Raw genomic sequence first — 22637 nt, 5'->3', positions numbered from 1 at the left:
CCAGCAGAGTCCGGGGAGAGGAGGAGAGAGGGATTAGGACAAGAGGAGCGGTGCTTGTATTGTTTATGGAGGGAGGCGGTCAAACAAAGGGCTTCAATTAGGGCAGGATGCAGGGACGAAAGACGCGATGAGGAGATATGAAGGCTCAGCATCACCTGTCAAACCGTCTCATCGGATGTTGGGCCGGTGCTTCACACGGGAGCCTCGTAAAAATACTCAAAGGTGGGAGAATTACACTGCAATAAATGAGACAGCCCCAGGAAGGAAGGGGAGGGAGGTAAAGAAACAAGTCAGAAGCGCTACAAGTGCAAACTAAAACTGAAACCAGGCGCTTGTGATGTAAACGTGCGCGCTGAGCTGGAACCACCCGAAGGTGCGGACTCTCCTGATGCAACGGTGACGCTTCCCCGGCTGCATGGTTCCAATTTAGGGCTTCTAATGAGCTGTAGTTGAGGTCAATTTATATAAAACGTCCCGGGGCCGACTCTGTCATCAGGGACCGGCATGTTTATGGTGGTCTGAAGTGGGCGCACGGTCGAGTCCACAGCATAAAAGGCAGGCGGGGGGAGCGGGGCACGGGCAGGGTGTGTCGGGGTGGGGGGTGGGGGAGCCGGTCAGCGGCTTTTAAACCCTCCGCTGCTGCTGGAGCTGGAGCTGGAGCTTTCTTCCGTCTTGTTAAAACACAGAGGAGCCTGAAACCTCCTCCGCGCGTCTTGTATTTAAAAAAGGCCCGGAAACATTAAGTGTTGCTTCAAATACGGCCCTAAAAAAAGAAAATGGCCGAAGCGGACGCCGGACAATCGCTTCCATATGCTTTGCCCACCTCGACCCACCTGTCCATTTCCAACCAAACAACATCCACTCAGCCGGGGTTTAGTTAAGTCATAAGACTTAATGAGCAGCAGAATGAATCACTGGGGGGAGTTCCACTCCTTAAAGCTCTTCAGGAGCGATGAACCAAGCGCTAACATGCCTCCTTTTCCTGTGATTATCTGGTCCTGAGTGAGTGGTCAATAAAACAATGAGCGGGGACTTAGCCACAGGCATGGGCGCCTTCAGTTCCCCAGGAGGACAAAAGCACAGGTGTCTGCAGGTGTAACTGGGTCCGTGGCCGAGCGGGGGAGAGAGGGGGGAGGGACGTGAGCACGGCCAGAGGCTCAGCGCCGCAAACGGGGCAGGGTGAACCATGACGCGACCCGGACAGGAGAGGGAGCAGCCGGGGAAGGGGTGCAGAGGTCGAAAGGTCGCGCGGACGCAGGTCTCATCGCGCTCCTCATCGGCTGACGTAACAGTGCGCCCGCATTACTCTGCTGGTGACACAGACCAGACCACCGTGGCCTTTAACAAAGTAAATATGCTTTTCGTGCCTTCAAGCGAACAGGCGGTTTTGAAGTCCTCTTTGCTGCCCAATGAACCCAACGCGCCACTAAATGAAGCTATTTTGTTTATGGGAGATGTGGGAGGCTTGAGGGCGACTCTGTGCCCCTTTAAAAAGATAATGTTTCCCGTTTAATGGCCTCCGGATGACAAATTGCTTCCAGGGGAAAATTAAATTAAGGAAATTGTACGTGTGACACTTGAAGACGTATCTACTTAACTTAAGATGTTTGTCTTCCATAATTCGATTATGGAGCGGTGGGTTCAGGGACACGAGGCCCGAAGCGGGTGCACGCAGCTCTTTATCAGGAAGTATTGCTTATCATGTAATATCAATGTACTCTTTCTAATCATGACACTAAACTACACACAGATTTACGGTTTATGGTCAGTGAAAGTAAAGCTGGTGCGGTTTATTTGATTTGGACTTCAGGGGGACGTTTTATCATGGACAATAGAAACAGTCATGTATCGTTTGGATCCGGCTGGAAAAACTCTGGCCCTTCCTAACCTAATACCTCTAACAAATATCTGGAGCGCCCATAAACTGCTCTTTCCTTTATAAAATGCTTACTCTCATGATGGTATTCTGGCTGACACAAAGCCCAAACCATTCTTGTTTGCTTTTTTTTCAAGTTCAAGCCACTAAATACTTCCCCGGAACGTTGAAAGCGCAGGGATTTCAGGGAGACGGCGCAGAGAAAGGCTGCGGGGCGCGCGCGAACACAAAAGCCTCAGGAGAGAGCGCAGCGGAGGCGCAACGAGAGGCCGGTCCCTGAACGCACCGCGCTAAGTGAGAGAAGAGGAGGCGGCCAAGGAGCCGACGAAGCTGGATTTGGACCAAGCGTGGGGGGGGGGGGGGGGGGGGCTGTAGAGGGGAAAAGGAGTCGGAGAGGAAGGAGAGAGGAGAGAGAGACGGAGTCCAAACGCGCAGTACGAGCAGTGATTTGGGTTGGAAGCGGGAGCAGCGAGCCGGGGTTGGCAGGGTTTCGGTGGAGGAGTGTGGTGGTTCAGAAGTCCTCCAGCGTGAGGCGCCAGTGTGTCCGGTGGGGGCCCTGACCATGAGCCGCCTCACCCCCCCAGAGCCACGGCCGCAAACTCCCCTCTCCCCCTCCACCGCCGGCACCGCCACCCCTCCAACCCCAAAGCCACTGGCAGGCAGCGCTCCGCTGGAGCTGCCGCCGCCGCTGCATGTTTATTTAATATTCTGTAGAAATTGAAATATCTTTGTGGGTTAACACGCATGCATACGCAATTACGCACGGCTCACCCGCGCGCGCACACGCACACGCACACACACACACGCACGTCCCCGCACGCATACGTTCACACACACTGCCGCCGCAATATATATATAAATAAAGTCGCGTAATAACGTTCTCTTGATCTGCGGCCAAGCGCAGAGTTGGAGAAAATCTTTTTCAAATGGTGTTTTCAGAAGTGTAGAGGAGGAGGAGCGACGATGTCTGACAGTGCGTGTTGCCTGAGCGGGCAGCGTGTCTCCGGCTGACTCCCACAGAGGAGAGAGAGAGAGAGAGAGAGAGAGAGAGAGTGAGCGTTAAGAAAGCGAAGCGGCCCCATGTGACAGGATGCGACTGTGAGGAAGAAACCAAACGGATGCTGATGATGCTGATGATGATGACGAAAGCTTCACGGTAACAGCTCCGCTGCTCCGAGTGTGTGGGCTGCAGATGAGAACACGTATATGAGGTGTTTGTGATGTGTTAAATGAATGAGTGAGCCTGCCAGCCTGTTCTGGGGGCACGCGCGTGTGTTTGCGCGCCCGTGCACGCGCACACACACACACACATCCGTAATGAGTCTGATCATTACAAAGCAATTCCTTCAGACAGAAATCCCTTAAACAGCCTCGGTTTCGGGCTCCATGCTATTCCCCCCTTCTGTCTCCTCTCTCCTCAACAGCCACCAACCACTGCTGCTGCCAAAAATAACACGGGAGCGCCACTCGAACCCGGGCCTCACCACAGCGCAGCTCGGCCGCAAGAGAGGGATCAAAACACACACAAAAAAGGAAACACATCATACTGTGGAAGGAGGGAAAAAGAGCATTCATACAAGTCCATGCTTGAAGATATCTACTGATGATTTTGGCAGCCAAAGAACCACACACACTAATGCACCGAGCCAAGACAGGGGGAAAGGAAAGGGCCTGTGTGTGTGTGTGTGTGTGTGTGTGTGTGTGTGTGTGTGTGTGTGTGTAGCTTCACTCAATTCTGATCTCATTCAGCCAATCGTTTGACCGCGAGCTCAATCAAAACACTTGCATTATCACGTTATAAGTCAGTAAATTAGATCCTTCGTCTGACAAATGAGCGCCCGGCGAACAAATGAGCGCAGGAGGGATGAATAATGAGCAGGAAGAATAAAATCTGGTCACTGATGAACCACCGCGCTTCCATTGCACGGTTTGGACTTCGAATGGGAGATAAGTTCATTCATTGTCGTGGCCGGTTCACGTTGTGTTGAATTTGGCGTCGCCAGTGAATGGAGACGCAGGGATCCAAGCTCTGTTTCAACGGTGACCAGCAGGGGTTTACGAGCAAACCATCACAGGATTCATTCCCCAACCACAGAAATAAAGGAAGCGATGGAAACGTGGAAAATGTACTCAAATATTTTATGAAAGTGCTGCTGCATTAGTTGGTTCCCAACTCAGGAGCCTAAACAATTTAGGAGTCTGTAAGAAGGAAAAGCGATTATTATTTTTTTAAATTTCATTTCATTGCTGTAACTTTTTTTTCCTAAATGGTAAATAAGGAGAGAGCTGTTATTGTTGCTATGAAACTAGTAGATGCTGCCACATGTCTTGATTCAAAGTGACTCCGAGCTACGGACAGTCAGTCTATAAACAGGACTGAAATGCTGCGTCCATGCTCGTCTGTAGTGGGGATGGCAGGTGTCAGACAAACTGAGGCCCCCGACAGGCAGCAATGCTGTGGCATAAACCAGCCAGCGGGGCAAATTGCTCACTGTCTCCCTCTTCTGGTTCATTTTAGTCATAGCACATAATTTCACAGCTCTAGTGCAGTGAAGGCACTAGCACAAGAGATGCTGTGACATAAGTAAAGTACATTAAAGCATACCTTCTTTATTTAGGTTGTGACACTCCTGTATTTGTAGTTAATACAGACAAATTTATCATTTAAATGCTAATGATGCTAAAACACGCACACGCACACACTTATCTCCCCTCGTGGCCGACTTCAACCGAGCATCACCTGTGAAGGTGCTGGGTGCTTTTCCCTGCCGGCCTTTCTCTGTGCGCAAAGTGCCCCGCCCACAGCGAATGCGGACCAATGAGAATTCGACTTTCTCCGGCAGTCGTTACGTCATATCTGTGCGCCAAGAATAACGTTAATGTTTTCCGTGGCTTGTAGAGGGCCTTATTGGGGGCTTCGCCTGCTCTTCACATGTTGTTACCCCATCATCTGATCGGAAAATACCGTCTAATGAAAGTAAAGCGTCTGCTTTGCTCAGGGGGGATTTGCCATCCGAAACCAACCGGCTCTGTCTGTGTGAAATAGGGAATGAACGACGAGACAGCATCGGACAGCTGGAATAGAAACTCAGGGTGCTCCAGGTAAAGCGGCACAGAGGCTAAGCTAGCATAGTCTGAGAATGAGATACTTGTAGAAATATATTTTAAGTGGTCTGACATGCCAGATCTAAGTTAGTTATGAAATACGATACCCCATTACGAATCTGTGAACAATTTAAACGAATTGAACTTTTGTCAGTGCAGATGATGTTTTTCTACTAAGGTAAATATTTATATTCCCATGCAATAAAGTGAGAGCAGCTAATGTTATCTAATAGTATAGCCATTGTAATTTAAAGGTTAAAAAAACACACCGCACTTAATTAATCTGTTATTTAGACAGATAAGAAGTCGTATCTACTAAATGCTGGGTCTTCTTCTCAGTATTGAGCAAATGCTGGCTGTGAACCCCGGAAAGACGCCCATCAGTCTGCTGCAGGAGTATGGAACGCGGATAGGCAAGACCCCTGTGTATGACCTGCTGAAGGCCGAGGGACAGGCCCACCAGCCCAACTTCACGTTCCGCGTCTCAGTGGGAGAGATCAGCTGCACCGGCCAAGGGCCCAGCAAGAAGGCAGCCAAGCACAAAGCAGCCGAGGCTGCTCTGAAGATGCTCAGGGGAGGCCTGGGAGGTCCCGCTGGAGTTAATGTTGGGGTGGATGGGTTCATTGGGGTTGATTTGACTACTGATGGAGACAGGTCAGTATACTTCATTTGTATGTGCCTACTGTACACATAAAATTATGCATACAATTAAAAACATGTGTGGATTCAATGTCAGATGATATAAATTATCTAATTCCTTACTTTTTGGAATAAAGTAATGTGCAATGTTTTAATATTCAGCAATCATGAGACATCCTTGTGGTTTAATTACTTCCTCTTTAGAGCTGTTATTTTTATCATCTTCTATGCAGCTCTCAGTCGGAAATGAAGACCACAGGCAGTTCTCAGCAGTCTGAATGTAACCCAGTGGGGGCTCTGCAGGTGAATAAACTCAATTTGTGATATAAGCACTGTCTTGAAAGTTTAAGTCTGTGTTGCGTTCAGCTCTTTTTATTATTAGTTTTTTGTCTGTGTGCTTCTGTGCTAGGAACTGGTGGTGCAGAAAGGATGGCGTTTGCCAGAGTACACGGTTACCCAGGAATCTGGTCCAGCACATCGCAAAGAGTTCACCATGACCTGCAGGGTTGAGAGATTTGTGGAAATAGGTAGGATGCCCAATCTTTGTGTGTGTGTGTGTGTGTGTGTGTGTGTGTGTGTGTGTGTGTGTGTGTGTGTGTGTGTGTGTGTGTGTGTGTGTGTGTGTGTGTGTGTGTGTGTAGCTTTTTGCCTCTGTTCATACTCGATCCTCGTAAAAACATAAGGCTGTGTTTTAAGAACTAGCAGTTCTGCTGAAGTAATGCTAGGACACAAGTAATTGAAACAAACATAAATGCCCATGCACCTCCTACAGCAGTGGTATGAGAACTTCAGTTCTCTAAACACAAATTTCATCAGTGTTGATTGGTTCCTGGTGCAGCTGCTGTTTAGAGCCAGACAAGTTTCTCTTTTACAAGAAACACAGCCAAATGTTGTGGTTGCATCATGTCGTTATCGTAATTCAACTGCATGTTCTTTATCTCCAGGAAGTGGTACGTCCAAGAAGCTGGCCAAGAGAAATGCAGCTGCAAAGATGTTGTCCCGTATACACGATGTACCAGTAGACCTGAGAACCAGCAATGATGCTGATGCAGAAGATGACACGTTCACCATGGTGAGAAATGGAGATAAACATTTACTGCTTCAGTAGCAGCATTATAGGAACTGATGCCTCTGAAACTCAACAGCACCAGTTCTCTTAATATCACACAATCTTATATATGCTTCTGACACCCCTTTACTACTCATATTAATCGTACATCAGGCAGATGTACGATTAGGCAGAAGTACTACAGGCAGAAGTACTACAGTTTATTAACTGCTATGAACGTTACCTTTCCTGCACACAGCACATGGGGAGCAGAGCTGAGTCAGGCAAAAGTAAAGTCTTTAGCTGCACATGGGATTCTCTGCGTAACTCTGCTGGAGAGAAGATCCTCCAACTCCGGAGTCACCCCCTGGGGATGCCCTCTGATTCCAACTTTTGCTCTTTGCTGAACGACCTGTCTCTGGAGCAGCGCTTTGATGTCAGCTACCTGGACCTAGGTGAGTTCACAAAGATTTTTTTGTCACTTCCTTGCATGGAGACAAGTAAAACCTGTAGCTGGCAACCATCAATGTGTACTTGATTTTACAATAAAAATGTAAAACTACTGATAGCAACGTAAACCTCCAACTGAGAAGTAGCCGGTGTTAAACGGAGACACTGTTGTTTGTTGTTCCAGAGCAGCGCAGCCTGAGCGGCCTGTGCCAGTGTCTAGTGGAGCTCTCCACTCAGCCAATCACAGTGTGCCACGGCTTTGCTTCAAGCACAGACGCTGCTCGAGCCAACGCAGCCCACCATGCACTGCAGTACCTCAAAATCATGGCTGGAGGGAAGTGACGTCTTCTTCATTACAGACTTGAACTCGCTGTTTTACAAAGCTGGGAAAAGGTTCCACTTTGGACAACAGAGGCACTTTTGTGATAAGTTCAAATAACATGAATTACCTCAAATTTGGAAATGGAGATATTTTCTGTCCACATGTACCCCCCCCCCCCCACCTCATTGTGGTCACTTGGGTTTTTTTAATTGTTGACAGAAAATATTACGTTGCCCAAAAATCTTCCTTGACGTTGGCCTTTTATCAAAGGCTTCCTGAGTATTTTTAGTTCTTGTTTGCTTTGATACACAGAGCACTGTGTTTTTCGAAATTTTAATATTGTCAAATTAAATTTTAAGTTGTGGATTTTGAAAATTAAAAAGAGGTGTCAAATAAATGGAGATAAAATCTGATTCAAATTAAAGGGGTTTAAAGAAACTGGGCCTGTGGTTCCCAGTTTCTGGTGCTTAATCTAATCCCTTCTCTCACAGATAAAAGTTAAATCATGCTAAAGCAACTCTATTAAATCAATATTTTTAAACAGCTTTTTTTCCAGATACACTTGTCTTGTCTTGAAATGTTTGGAAATCAACTGTCCATGAAGACAGTTGGGGACATTTACTAATATGATCTTGGAAGGATTCATTTCAAATGATGAATCTTGTATGCGTCAAGTGAATTCTTCTTAAAAGTGTTTTAAATTTGCCCTTTGTAGATGGCTTTGTCTGACTTTAAGTGCAGACAATGAATTCAATTGATTGATTGTTGCACATTGAAAATTGATTTCAAACACTGAAATATTCAGTATATAAATACAGTATATAAAATCTAAGTGCTAATAAGTGTATTAGAGGTTTGTTAATCGTTTTTACATTATCATCTAACACAGTTTTAATGTCCTCACTAAAAATGTTTGTTAATTCTAATTTTAATTTATGTGACTTATGCAATGTTGTGTTTTTTTAACATGAAAATCAATCATGGTTCCAGATTCTCCTCAATTACCTGTGGTTTCTTTGCATGAGGTTCCACTTTCACTTTCTCTACTGCCTTGCACTCATGAATTAAGTGAGAAATGAACTGGCCCTACTTGAAAGTATGAAGTCCTTTGCACAGGACAGGCTGTACATGAACACCTGCTGGAATCACGATCTAATGTGTGTGTGAAAAGGCAGATCTGCTTCACATTAATAACAGAAGAAAGCTTGTGCTTTAGCGAATATGTTTTGGCATAATTGATTAGAAAACGCAGAGAACTCAAATGTTCATGTGAGTTTGACTTGTTTCCAATAAAACATGTTTTTGTATGTTTTACTGTAAATTAGTTTGATAATAAATTACACATAACACACAGATATATAATATATATTATTAAGACTATGATGACTAGATGATATGATGTAAGCTTGCTTTTTGTTCTTGGGTGCGGTCTCTGTCTTGTCTGGATGCAATTTCCCACTCATTTACTGTAGAAAGAGGAGGAAAAGTTCCACCAGTGAGCGAAAGCCCTGTTTGGATGTCCTCCTCTATAATATCTGTCTGACGAGAGGCTCTTCATCGGCGTAGCCGCTGCTGTCCGACTGCACGCTGTCGCCCCGGACCACTTCACCTGCACAACACAAGGTTAAAGTCAAGACAACAACTCCGTGCTCTGCACACAGTAAACCTGCAGAGACGCAGCTGCAGTCTGAGGCATGAACCGAGTGCCTCCGGTGACGCGTGCACCTGCGCAGTGACCTGCATAGACGCACGGCTGCTGCTCAGAACCCTCCTGTTTCTCCTACATTCCTTTTCACGACCACACCATCGCACCTCTGAGCCTACGACGCTGCTTCCAGTTACTGTTAACCCTCACTGTCGCCCTTCACACGTCATTTGTCGGCCGCCCAAACTTGCAAATAAATGATCACAAGTCCTATATCTGGCGCGTAACCACAGTCTCCGACAGCTTTATCTACTTACAGTGGCCTGTGTTCATGAGGAGAACATGATGTACAATAATCCAGTACCTTTGGACTGATGCTTGGTGGTCGACAGCGAAGTTCTTATAGGTTCTGATGGTCCTAAATCATCTTCACCAGCACTATGCACCTGTAAATGTATGAAGCACACAATATAATAGGTGCCTGGATGGGGAACAATATAATAGCAAATGAACACCAGTGATGCTGAGCAATAACATGATGTGATGACTCATTGACCGTCACATTGCTTCCAGAATTATGTTGATGAGGTCAGTGGTACTAATTGTCCGTTTTTCAGGTCTAATCAAAGTGCGTACAAATGCTCCAGACCGTACCTCCTCCAGCTCAAAAGAGTTGACCTGTCGCAGGTTAGTGGAGACCTGCCCCAGGACCCGATGTGTCAGCGGGTTCAGGTACTGGCTCGTCCCCACGGTGAAGGACTCCTCGCACGTCTGGACGGGCGGGACGCGTGGAACGGGACCGGAATCTGGGGCTCTCACGGTGATGCAGTAATGGGTGTAGCTGCCGCCCGGGGCCGGGACGGAGAAGAGCGAGGTGGATGCGTCCTCCTGGGGCTCGGGCGCCGCGGTTCGCTTGCGTGAGGCGAGACGCGACGCGAGCCGGGGTTCCGGCCCGGCGGCGTCTGGAGACCTGTCTGTTTTGGGACGGAGCGTGCGCTGGCAGCAGAACGGCGCCTGGTGCACGCTCTCCACTATCTGCGGGCAGATTAGCTCGTACGTAGCCTTGGCGGCTGGTTTCACATCAGCTTTCCTGGTGTCGCCCTGAGGGGAACAGTCCAACTCCAACTCCGGTGGACGTGGAGGAACCTGATGAACCATTTCTATCACGGTTTCCCCTGATAACGATGACGCTAGAGACGTTCTCACTCTGCTCTCATCACCGTCATCATTATCTAATTGTTTATTGCTCTTCATATCCATCTGATAGAGCTTATTTCTGTACTGACGAGCGTCTGTATCCACCACAGTCTGCTCTGTGAGCCATTGTGTCTCAGGGTTAGCGGTTGTAGCTAGCCTCACGTCCACAGCCGATCGGCTCCTATTACAATCCTCCAGCTCCAGGTTCTTGGCCGCGCCGGGCCTGACTCTCAGAACGGCGCCCACCACGTCAGGGAGGCTGGCCCGCTTCTTGGGCGACGCCTGCGGCGAGGTGGAGTCGGAGCCGCGGGGAGAGCCCGTGTACAGGCACATCTTGGAGACCGTGTCCTTCAGCCTCTCCACCGGCGAGCGCGGCTCGCTGCGAACGCTGCTCCTGAAGCGCTCGATCCGCTCCACGGGCGACGAGAGCGAGAACTCCGGCGTGGCCAGTTTCTGCAGGGGGGTGCGGGACACGTGGGAGTAGAGCTCGTAAAAGGCATTGGCCATCGCTGTGAGCACTTGAACCTGCCTGAAGCGACCTGTGGGGAAGATTAAATCTGAATTACTACAAATAATAGGATTGTCTGTTTCATCCCAGAATAACATAATATCATTATAATTCCCACTATGGCAGATCCGTGATCTTACTAGCGAGGGAAAGGCTGGGGTCTTCCTCTCGTATGCGTCTTATCTGTGAGTCCAGGAAAAGGCGGAAGTTGATGCCTCGAGCGTGCGAGGGGAAGGTGAAGAAGCGAGGGGGGATGCGGACTGTGACCTGAGGCTCATCGCAGCCAAAGCCCAGTTCGTACAGCGTCTCCGCTGCATCCTCCGCACACATCTGCAGAACCTCTGACACACTGGGGTCGGGAGACCAATAAAACACGCACAAAGAAGAAGTACAATTAAATTGTGACAGAATGAATGAAAACTATCCAGCAATGTGTTGGAGGTCAGTCAACACAAGAGCCCCAGTATCACTCTCACACAAACGTAATATAATAAGAGGTGTTGATGCTTCACCTTGATGTGGTTTTGCATGTGGAGGAGGAGAGGCAGCTGGAGGCCAGGCTGTGGCCGAGGCTGAGCGACGGCAGACATAGTCCCGGACGAGGCGTGCTTCCGACCAACAGGGAACGCGGAGAGGAAAACAAGAAGAAACGCACAGTCAGAACCGCGTCTTGTGCTCGAGATCAGGAACAACGGGCAGTCCGCTGACAGCTAAACACATGATGATGAACTCGTGCGCCAGCACTGACCTGCTGGTGAGCGTGCTGTGGCGTCGCTTGGAGGGAAAGCGCGGCGTCAGGCTTGAAGGTCGATATAAATAATAGAAGGGAAGAAATAATTAACGTTCATTCACTAAGTCCAGAAAGAGTTGTGTAAATATTTTCTTAAAATGCACAGAAGACGTCATGCTTTGGCTGAATGAGATCATTTACACTCCTGTGTGTGAAGATTCCTGTGAAAGGCTTTTGTTTTTATATTAACATGCCTTTATTGATGTAAATGCTTTTATCTTGTACAGAAAAAATGTAAATGTCACATAATTAGCTTTATTGATGATATTGATAAAGTGATTTCCTCTACTCCAGCTACATAAACACAGTTGCAACTCACCCGGCGTCAAACGTAATTTCCCCACTGTTCAACACAGAAGCTGAAATAAGAAAGAATCTTCTTTTACTGTGGATCCAATTCAGACATTTGTCACGCAGTTCATTTGCAAACCTAAACGCATCCAAATGCAGTCGGTGTTTGCTTGTTGTGTTGATTTGCCTGGTGAAACTGTGAGCCAGGAGTGGACTGGTTCTGACATCAGGGAGGATGCACGTGTGTGTGTGTGTGTGTGTGTGTGTGTGTGTGTGTGTGTGTGTGTGTGTGTGTGTGTGTGTGTGTGTGTGTGTGTGTGTGTGCATTTACCATCAGCACCGAGACTCAGGTCGTCGTCAAGGTTACTGGCTCTGAGCACAGACTCTGAACACATAAGACACAATCACTGATGAAACGCATCAAATAAAATGGGCAAGAACCTAAATGTTCCCAACAGAGTTAGAGCCAAACGCACGGACAGTTATACACAATACAGGTTCATTTAGTTCTCACTCACCGACACTCAGCTGACCCGGCTCCAAGCAGGCACCCGGTCTGTAACACAGAACCCATCATTCAGTGCGCAAACATTGACCCAAGGCCACTCACACGGTCTTATCTGCGAATATGTTTTCATAAATGTGGAGTAAAAGAGCAGCTGTAAGGTAAAGCAAAAGCCTGTGAACACAGCGACTCAGTCGCTAATCGGGCTCTTTCTACTTCCTCTTGCTGTCCGCCTGCTCACATGCTGAGCCACAGTAAGGCCTCCAAACCCATCCGGTAACGTTCTGCTGAGTTCTCAGAACGCAACCAATTATCACACTGAGGCGCCGAGCTTCACTGACTAACACTGGTGCTGCTTTGTTTTTCACCTGCTGAAATAAAGGACACGAATGAATGTCTCCTGCTTCATTCAGCCACTTTTATAACAGAAAAAGGAATCGCTGTCTCACTCCAATTCTATCAGTTTTACTTTGGGGAAATTTAGCAAAAGCCAAAGGGCTTCAAACGCATATGTGCTGACAGTAACATTCTTTAATTAGGGTTAAAGCATAGATAACTATCGCAATGTCACTTAACATCTGCTGAGGAAACTGTGATAAAAGTTGCTCAACTTATAAACACGATGCTTCGAAAGCTGCGTTTTTTTTTCCAATGGAATCTTGAAAATGCATGATGTGAAGCTCTGGCGCTGACAAACAACGCTGTGGCCACCGTACGGCGCCTCCTTCCTGGAACACCTGACCTCAGACAGTTTCCACTTTCTACTCAATGTTGTTTGTTAATCCAGTTTTCGGTGTTTGGCACCTTGTTGAGTACGTGTGCAAAAGAAATATGCATCTGATTAGAGAAGCAGCACGGCGACTCACCCACAGCGCTGGAGCCATGTCTCAATCTTTCCTGTGACGCATCCTGTGGAAATCATATATGTACAACTCTTACTTTTATGAGAAATTGAAATTTCCACACTGTTTATCTTATCTTAATACGTCACATACACAAGTCCTACATTCATAATTTACCTTTGCCTACTCATTACTATTAACACTCTATGTTATGCAATTTTAATTGACCAACTTATCAAGTTATTATTACAGTTAAAGTTAAAAAGTTTATTTTGCATCTGTGTTGCAGGAAATTATAATATTAATCAACTGCAATTGCACTTACCATCAGAAAAGACGTCATCGTCTGAAATAGAGGCCGATCGCAGGTTACACAGCGGCCCTTCGGGGTCCAGGTCCTCCACAGTGGGCCACTGGCGGCTGCTGTTGATCCAGGCCCTCCGCCTCACAATGGAGGACGGGCTGCTCATCGCCTCAGCTCACACACAGATGGAGAGCATGGCACTGAAGCTACACACACAGCGTTTGAATAGTTGCATTTCTATAAATAAATATTTGCATATTAAATACAGCCCTATTTCTAGTAATGCTTATATGGATGCTGTTGCTCTTAATCAGAAACCCAGCCTCACTAAAAAATCTGAACGGGTCTCAGGTTCACGATTGATTTCCATCTCCATAGTTTGTCATTGTAACTGTAACTATAATATTGTATTTGCAGCAGGGTGGGACGTCAGATCAAACACAAAGATGAACACAACAGTTAAGCGCATAGAGCAGAGTAAACAGAGGTGAGTACAGTATGTTGTAACCGTAAATACGCACAATACAGTGTGACAGATGTGTGTAATTCTACCTTAACACAAAGAACTTTCACTGGAAGCAAAGCCTTGAGATCAAGTACCGACCTGAAGTCATGTCAAACGCTCATAACACAGGACACTGTCATCATTCTGCTTCTCTAACACAGAGTAACTGTGGGAAAGTGGTCAACTTTCCCATATAAATATAAGCAAGCACGTGTTTACACGTTAACTACATGCCTGATGCAAACTCAGAATATTGCTTCATACAACTATTTTATCGAACAAAGCTGGCAGAAGAGAGGCTGCTTTACCTTCGCCGACGCTGGTTTCAGTTCTGTCAGTGGCGCTCCTTTCTCTCGCTTCCTGTTGTCGCGGGCTCAGATGTCTGGAAACTTATCTGCAACCTTCATCGCGTCGCGAAAGGGCATCGGGCCGCTTCGGCCGACTTCGGGCGATCAGCGCACGGCGGCCGCGCTCCGGCCGTTCGCGCCGAGGCTGGGCAGCGGCGCCGCGGGGGGTGAGGTCCGCGCGCAGGAGGAAGTGACTTTGCATCTCCTGTCAAACGCGCGTTCTATCAGCGTGGGCCGCAGCCGCGGCGCATCCTGCAGACACGAAGACCGACAGAGTGAAACAGGTTGCTGGAAATGTCAAGAGGTGAAGGTCGACCGCGCGGCTCGCGCACGCGGCAGCCTCGTGTGCTTTATAAATCACACCAAAACAACCACTAAAAATTGTTATTTTTAAGTGAGAAAACATTCATTCAGTCATTCATTTATTTTGTGTCCACATTATTCTCACTTCCGATATACCCATAAAGGCCAAATTAGGACTTAGCCAGTGTTAAATATAGTTAATAGCCATTATATTAAAGCTTTAAGTTTATAATAGACGGCAGATGGCGGGAATTATTTTTTTTTTGCTTTTAAGGAAGAACAGCAGCCAAAAAAAGCGGCTACACACTGGTATTAACCTATAATCTTGCGCATTCATGCTTCCGTTTCTCAATTTTGGGTGAATATGGCTGCATGTTGCTGTGTTAGTTTGCCGGTTAACATTCTGTATATGGATAAAATCAGCATAATAGTGCAGAAGGTCTAGGATGTGGATGTCCTACGGGGGATGAATGAGTGTGGTGGTTCTTTGCAGTGGTGTGGATGCGGGCACAGCTGGAAGACGGACTCCACCCTCGGTCCTGTTTACATGGGCACATGTGCTACTTGATTGACAGCCCCCTCACACGTCCCGCTAATAAAAGCCCTCCCACAACGAGCCACTTCCTCCTCCCAGTGCCCGCGGTTACAGCCACTGTGAGTGCGCGTGCTGGGCTTCGCTCTCCTTCACCCGCCTCTTCGCTGTTTCCCAACCCACAGGGCACCGTCAGGGAGTGGCCAGTGGCCACGGAGGCAAGACTTAAATACCCGTCTGCCTTCCTCCTTACCCACCTCTGTGTTCGAAGCCCCACGTTAGCTTTTACACTCGCACACTGGATTATTTTAAAACAGTGTAGAGTGTAGCAAAACCAATCGTCAGTATTAACGTGGACACAATGGCGACTTTTGAACGGAAAACAGATAACACAACGTCAATCATACTCAGCACTACAACCTAGTATGCTAAGTCCCGCCTTTTCTCCGCCTTTCGCTCAATTGCATTGGATACAAGATTCTCACAAGCAGAAACGCCTTTTTCCATTGGGCAAAAGCTGCAATCCTTCACAAATGGCTTTCAGAGGGGTGCGCTTCTTTTACGGATTGATAGAGTCCGATAACACGCTAATAACGTTTGAGTCGAAACTGATTATAGTATCCTACGTTCTACATATGCGAAATGTGTTTGTTAGTTAATTTAAGTTGAAAACATTAAGAAAATGTAACGAGTTTTTTTTTTTTTACAAATCAGCATAAACTGAATACTTTTAGATTAACCACAAGATTTTCTTAGAAATATATTAAAACGCTTCTGCCTTAAATGTTTACTTAAAACGTCACTTTCTAAAATTTACTGAACAATGCGTTTGAATTGAAAATATATATAAACTTTACACACATGCACATATCCGTGTTTCGCGGATCTGGCGGGTTGCAATACTCCTTAGATCGAACGCACCCGTGTTTCGCCTTCATAGAGGGAGCTTTTCAGGTTTGTGTGAAGTTGTGAAAAGTTGTCAACCTGAAAAAAGACCAGAGAAACTCCTCCCGTCTTCAAATTATGAGCAGTAAGTGAACTTTTCAAAACTTAGTGGCATGTTGTGAATAAACAATCAGGTTAACAATAGGAAAGAAAATCAAAGTACATAGTTTAAAATATATTAACTCTTAGAAATTTGATACTACGTTGTTTTCTAGCTAGCGTCTCAAGCTGTTTAAAAGAGGCCAACTACTTAACTGCTGATTGTCGGTGCTTAGCTAACAACACTTAGCCAAGCGAGTAGTTAAAGCTAGCTAACTGGTTAACAGTAACATAACACGTGCTAGTAGTTGACACTGTCAGCTTACACAACAGTTTAAGATAGCTAGATTCACTTAAACTAACGATTTTTTTAGTTTAATTTAGTTTAAACTATTTAGCACTCTGCTCAACATTACTTGTGGTGCGTCCAGGTTAGCTTAGCTAACAGGCTAGCTGGCCCTTCGGGCACTTGTGGCATAGGTTTTCGTTGCATTTCATGTATGAATTGATACACGTAACTACAGAAACCTTAACGCGGTGTTATTACTGTGATGCGGACCCTGCGCATACTGATCCTTTTGTGGAACCCAGTGATTACGTTGTTAATTCAGCTTGGCGGTCTGGCGCTTTGAAGTAAAACTAGTCTCTGAGGACTGATGTTACCAACTCTTCTTCCGCAGATCAGCAGCAGGGTGAAATGGCCGCTGCGGAGAGCGGCGGAGGCTTCAGTCAAAAGCGAAACACAAACTGCCAAGTAGGTTAACTGCATACATTACTCTACGCTTTTGCCGAATTATACGTTTGTCTGCCGAGGAACTTTGTTCAACCCTCTCTCCCGTTAAAGCTGACATTAATTCCCTTTATGTTCGCTGGATTTTGCGGTCTATCTGTGTTGGGACTTGCACGGCTTGTTGATTTTCTCCAGAGCACATGTCGGCGGGGTGGGGAATGGGCAGGTAAATTTCGCCCACACGGGGTGTTGCCGTCAAACCCCGGCACTTCGTGTGCATTTTGCTCGGCCCATTTGGCTGGCCTTGGAGGGGGTGGCTAGAGGACTGTGTCAGTTTATAGGGCAAAATAAAGTGTGGGAGGGAGATGGGTGGGTTTGGGGGGAGGGCAAGCCGAGCCCGCCGCTTCTCTGGAAAAAATGCCGTCCCTCCCATACTCTCCCACCCTGCCTCCCTCTGGACCATTCACTGAATCCCACTCTGACAGAACAGGAGACTGAGATGTGCATGACGAAACGTGGTTTTGTTAGTGTCAAAGACGTAGGAGCTGTAGGAGCACTGCAGTATTGGATGTTTAGTCTGACATTTTATTAACAGTCACAAGTTTCTTTTGCTGCATTTTAAAATGAAATTTGAAACTTCAAGCTCTCTAGCAAACCAATGGAATAAATGAAATGCTATTTGTTTTAAATTTTTGCTATTGTAAATATGCTGTGTAAATAGCTTTTTTTTATTGTGTGTAATTTTCTTTTGCCTTATTTATGTTTTGTATTTTTTATCCAGCTGCTATAAACACTTGTTTATACAATATAGACATTGGATGCGTATAATATTGAAATTCTGTATTTATGCATTTCCATATATCTGTCCTCCATTGCAGGACTCGCAGCAACCGTCTCCTCTTGCCTTGTTGGCGGCCACATGCAGTCGAATTGACACACCAGGGGAGAATGATTCACCTGCAGACCAACAGCAGCAGAACCAGCAGCAACAGCTGGACCTAAATCCAGGTGTATTCACCTCCAATGCTAACGGCTGGCAGGTTATTCCTCTCGGCGTTCAAGCATCCTCAGGCACTAACACTGTCACTACTGACTCGCCAGGGGTGATGACAGGAGGAGAGACAGGCAAGACCAGACAGGTGCTCTCACACTCTGCAGCTACTGCAAGCAACCAAGGACAGCAGCAGCCACAGCAATATGTAATAGCTCAGGCTCCATCCATGCAGGGTCAGCAGTTGCTTACCACTATATCGGGTGTGATGCCCAACATTCAGTACCAGGTTATTCCCCAGTTTCAGACAGTAGATGGCCAGCCACTACAGTTTGCACACCCTCAGCAGGATTCAGCCATACCTGCTGTGACTGCAGCAGGGCAACAGTTTCAGATAGTATCCTCCCCTAATGGCCAGCAGATCATAGCCACCGCCAACAGAGCAGGTGCCACAGGCAACATTATTACCATGCCTGGTCTCCTACCAGGAGCCATCCCGATACAAAATATAAGCCTAGGCAATGGCGTAATACAAAATCAGCCCCAGTTTCTGGCAAATATGCCTGTTTCACTAAATGGAAACATCACTTTGCTTCCTGTTAGCACTGCAACAAGTGGTGCAGGGGGAGATGCAAATATTGGAGGGGAAACAGGAGGAAACCAACTTATGCAGCAACAGCAATCACAGCAGCCAGTGTCTTCAAACAGCGGGGCAGGTTTCATGACAAGTGCATCCACTGTCACAACACAGACGACCTCTTCTTATGGTATTACACAGACACATAATAGCAACGGGGCAGTGACTGGCACATTTCATCAGAACACAGTAGCTTCTCTTGGTGTCCCAATACAACAAGACCACAGAGATGGCCAACAGCCACAGCAGATACTTATTCAACCGCAGCAGGTTATCCAAGGTGGAACACCCCTCCAGACCATTCAGGCTGGTACTGTCCCGGCTGCGGGTGGTCAGGTATTCGCTACTCCAACACTGAGCCAAGAAGGGTTGCAAAACCTTCAGATCATGCCAAACACAGGCCCTATCTTCCTGCGTACTGTAGGCCCCAATGGCCAGGTGAGCTGGCAAACCCTTCAAATACAAAATCCAGCGGGAGCGCAGATCACACTGGCCTCAGTGCCGACTCTCCCACAACTTAGCCAGGGGGCCACTGCAGCTGGAGGAGTATCTGTCAACACAGTGCAGATTCCGGGACTCCAGACGATAAATCTGAACTCACTTGGAGGATCTGCGCTACAGATGCACCAGCTACAGGGTGTTCCCATCACCATCACCAATGCCCCGGGTAAGTTAGAGCTGCTTTTTTTTTTTTATCCATTTATATGTTCATGTCATTTATTTGACCTTAGTGAAACTTAGTCTGTGTTTTAACCAAACACCCACCTTTTTAAATTTAACAATTAATTGTTTAGTTTTTGTTACTTTAGGCAAGTAATCAGTAACTAAAAAAATGAAACTAGTAATAGTTGACACTATGTGTACAAAATTACGCTAAGTAAATATGTTGTTGTTTTCGAGCTGTGTGTTTCTTATGCTTCTGCAGTGAAATGCTGAGTGTCTGGTATCTCTGGATTTGGATTTGATCTCTCTTGCTTTTTGTTTGAAGGGCACTTAACAGGTTTAACCAGTTCAGCCAGCTTTTTGTTTCCTGAGCTCTTTATTACACTGTATGCTTGTGTTCTTTTTAACCTTCTTCTCTTTCTTGGTGACATTTCACCTCTTCAGATTATCAGGACATGAGTTCTGTGAAATTTTCACAACCTGTGTCACAGAAGCGTCCCTTCTATGACCTCCCATTCTACCGCAACTTTTATTATGTCTAAATCTATTTAGTCATTGCCTCCCTCAGTCATATGCTAATTTATCAATATATTAAGAAGAAAGTAGAACAAATAAATTAGCATAAAGAAATACCTTGGCTATAATTGGAAGGAACCTGAAGTAGATCTTATCAGAAATTGTTTAAGTCTTTCATTTGCCTGAAAAACTGTTGATGTGAATGCACATTTGAAACACTTAAAGGAGGGGGGCAGTTTAACATTGTGGTTGTTTGGACAAATTTCGATAAACTTTTATATAATTAATTATATTTATAAATGTAAGCAAATAATACCTCAGGAACGAGTCAATCTAATAAGTGTAAACATTATCACATCTGATTATTTCGCCTTAACATTTCCAGGAGAGCAGGCACTACAGACTGGTGGGGAAAGTTTGGATGATAGCACAGCTATTGATGATGAGGACATTAGCCCACCGCCTCCAGGACGACGTAACCGAAGGGAAGCCTGTACCTGCCCATTCTGCAAGGATGGGGAAGGGCGGTATGTTATTAAACTACATTGTCTAACATTATTTTGACATCATGCTCATTTAGATAACTTAATATGTTAAGAGAGTGTTTGTCATTTGTTACACTGCGTTAATATTTCAAGCTATAGTTAAGAAACTAAGTAATTACTACAGTTGCAGTTAGGACTTCCCATACCCTGACCGTTACAAGTCAAATCACACTCTCACTTCTCATTTGTGGTTGTCATGCAGTGACCCAACCAAAAAGAAGCAGCACATTTGCCACATCAGTGGTTGTGGAAAAATCTACGGCAAGACATCCCACCTGAGGGCTCACCTTCGCTGGCACACAGGAGAACGGCCCTTTGTCTGTGGCTGGCCTTTCTGTGGCAAACGATTCACCCGTTCAGATGAGCTTCAGCGCCATAGGAGAACACACACAGGTATATACAAGAACTTTTTTACAATATCATGTTGTTTTTTGTAATTAAACAAACTATATAAATACGGTAATAACACTTCTGAGGGGAATCAAATGCAGCTTTTTTATTTATTTTTTGTCTCATCGTCTCAGGTGAGAAGAAGTTTGCCTGCACAGAGTGTCCCAAACGTTTTATGCGCAGCGATCACTTGTCAAAGCACATCAAGACCCATTTAAACAAAAAAACACCTGTCACCACGAGCAGCTCTACAGTCTCAACTGGCACCACTTCACCTGCAGCTGGAACAGAAGCTGGAACTGGAGCAGTGTCAGCCAATGACCAGCATACCATTGTCACCATGGAAACCTTATCTCCAGAGAGCATAGCTCGATTAGCCAGCAGTGGGATCAACATGATGCAGGTGGACCTTCACCAGATTAATGGCAACAGCTATTAGGAAAAGGAAGGCTTCCTTGGTGAAGGCTGCTTTTAGACATTTGGGGTTAAAAGGGGCACATCTCACTGTGCACACAAAACTCAAATGCTTCAAACAAGAGAACTGGTCATCTGCAGCAGCAGATTCTATATAATTTTCATTTTGTATTTACATATCTGTGGTATTTAAGGGTTGGAGGTGGGTGAGTGGTACGATGTTAAAAAAAAGTCATTAAATTGTATTTCCCCTAAATAGAAATGACACTACACTAACATTTGTCCCACGTAAAAAGCCCAAATTAGTTGATTGTAATAGAACACACATACCAACACACTTAACATTGGCTTGGTGGCAAGTAATGTTGTCTACAAGCTTCTTTAGTACAGAGATGACACTACGTCAGACTTTTACCCTAGTGACCTGGTTTGTGAGCTTTGCTTCTTGTCCCTCTCAAACTGGACTGATGTATCAAGGAATGCCCTTCGTTGCTATTTTATGTCACAGTAGCCCATAATGAGCAATGTGCCTGTTAAACTTAGTTACAACCGTATGATGTGAATATATTGAAGTAAAAGTCCCTTTTTTTACGTGCAAAATGTCTTTAACAAGGTTCAGAGGAGGGTTGGAATACATGAGGCCACGGCCAGGGCAGAGCCAGAAGCACTAATCAATGTGAAGTAAATGTATTGGGGCACTGAATCCTATAGGTACACTCATTTAAGCCATCATGCTTTACCATAAGCAAAAAGTTTTTTTTATGTATATATATTTTTTGGTAACATAGAGGATACGTCTGTTAACTTAGGAAGAAGCCTCTTATATGAATGCAGGAGATTGCCTTTCAATTGTATGGCCCTTTCATGCACAATCAATCTTAACCATATGTTACATATATATATAAATATGTAGATTAAATGTGTCAACATAAGAACCTGCCTGTCATGGAGTAATGTATTCTACATGGTCTAGATCGTCCTACTACTTTTTCTATTCTAATTATCATCTGAGACTTTGCCTTGCAGTTGCTTCAGTTTGACCTTTTTTACTTGCACCATATCTAATGGATTTTTGTTGTAATAATGCCCAGACAGCATAAACATGTAAGCTCAAAACCAAAGGTTCACACTCATTTTATGAGAAGAGGATATTGTTCTGTGGTCCATCAACTTTTCTCATTTTTACTTATATTCAAGTTCTAACTGTAAAGACCCTGTTAAAAGTAAACTTCGGACACAACTCCTTTTGTTAAAATAATGCTAAATGTATTAAGGGTGACCTGGTAATTAAGTCAGCTATTTTTAAAAGGTGCTTCTCACCACTGTGGAAATACTTTTCTTCGTGCTTTGAGAAACAGGTGTGTAATGTTTGTTAAATATGTTCATTTGAATGTATATACTTCATGAATATAGATTCAAAGTATATACGAGTTCATCAAACAAGTGCCCTTACTTTCCCCTGCTTTAAATAAGGGATTTTATATTGTATGTATACAACTCCTGCATATGCCAACAGCTGGATTAAAATTATGATTATACATTGCCTTTTTCATTTTGC

The 22637-nt window shown here is 45.6% G+C and overlaps 3 protein-coding genes across 4 annotated transcripts; 2 read left to right on the top strand and 1 right to left on the bottom strand.

The window, feature by feature from the left end:
* The first annotated feature begins 4732 nt into the window (after window positions 1-4732).
* Window positions 4733-8761, top strand: tarbp2 (TAR (HIV) RNA binding protein 2). The gene is made up of 7 exons (XM_029150548.3): window positions 4733-4978; window positions 5321-5635; window positions 5854-5923; window positions 6030-6147; window positions 6565-6692; window positions 6928-7123; window positions 7303-8761. The coding sequence occupies exons 1-7, from the start codon at window positions 4926-4928 to the stop codon at window positions 7458-7460; spliced, it is 1038 nt and encodes a 345-aa protein (XP_029006381.1). The 5' UTR covers window positions 4733-4925; the 3' UTR covers window positions 7461-8761.
* A 34-nt stretch (window positions 8762-8795) lies between these two features.
* tespa1 (thymocyte expressed, positive selection associated 1) lies at window positions 8796-16210 on the bottom strand. Its single transcript, XM_029150550.3, has 13 exons — window positions 16071-16210; window positions 14336-14626; window positions 13544-13728; window positions 13243-13285; window positions 12390-12427; window positions 12203-12256; window positions 11900-11939; window positions 11539-11589; window positions 11303-11398; window positions 10931-11139; window positions 9740-10821; window positions 9450-9531; window positions 8796-9049 (listed from the first exon to the last, which is right to left on the bottom strand). The coding sequence occupies exons 3-13, from the start codon at window positions 13686-13688 to the stop codon at window positions 8967-8969; spliced, it is 1923 nt and encodes a 640-aa protein (XP_029006383.1). The 5' UTR covers window positions 13689-13728; window positions 14336-14626; window positions 16071-16210; the 3' UTR covers window positions 8796-8966.
* sp1 (sp1 transcription factor) lies at window positions 16108-22622 on the top strand. 2 transcript variants are annotated; one of them, XM_029150542.3, is made up of 7 exons: window positions 16108-16239; window positions 16874-16947; window positions 17802-17931; window positions 18025-19218; window positions 20116-20257; window positions 20478-20668; window positions 20800-22622. In XM_029150542.3, exons 1-7 carry the CDS (start codon window positions 16233-16235, stop codon window positions 21102-21104), a joined length of 2043 nt encoding a protein of 680 aa, XP_029006375.1. In that variant the 5' UTR covers window positions 16108-16232; the 3' UTR covers window positions 21105-22622. The 2 variants fall into 2 exon arrangements, with proteins under 2 accessions (XP_029006375.1, XP_029006374.1); XM_029150541.3 differs by having other exon boundaries at window positions 17802-19218.
* The last annotated feature ends 15 nt before the right edge of the window (window positions 22623-22637 follow it).

Source organism: Betta splendens, chromosome 5 (genome assembly GCF_900634795.4).
Source record: "Betta splendens chromosome 5, fBetSpl5.4, whole genome shotgun sequence".
NCBI lineage: Eukaryota > Metazoa > Chordata > Actinopteri > Anabantiformes > Osphronemidae > Betta > Betta splendens.
This window is presented reverse-complemented; position numbering and strand designations above follow the sequence as displayed.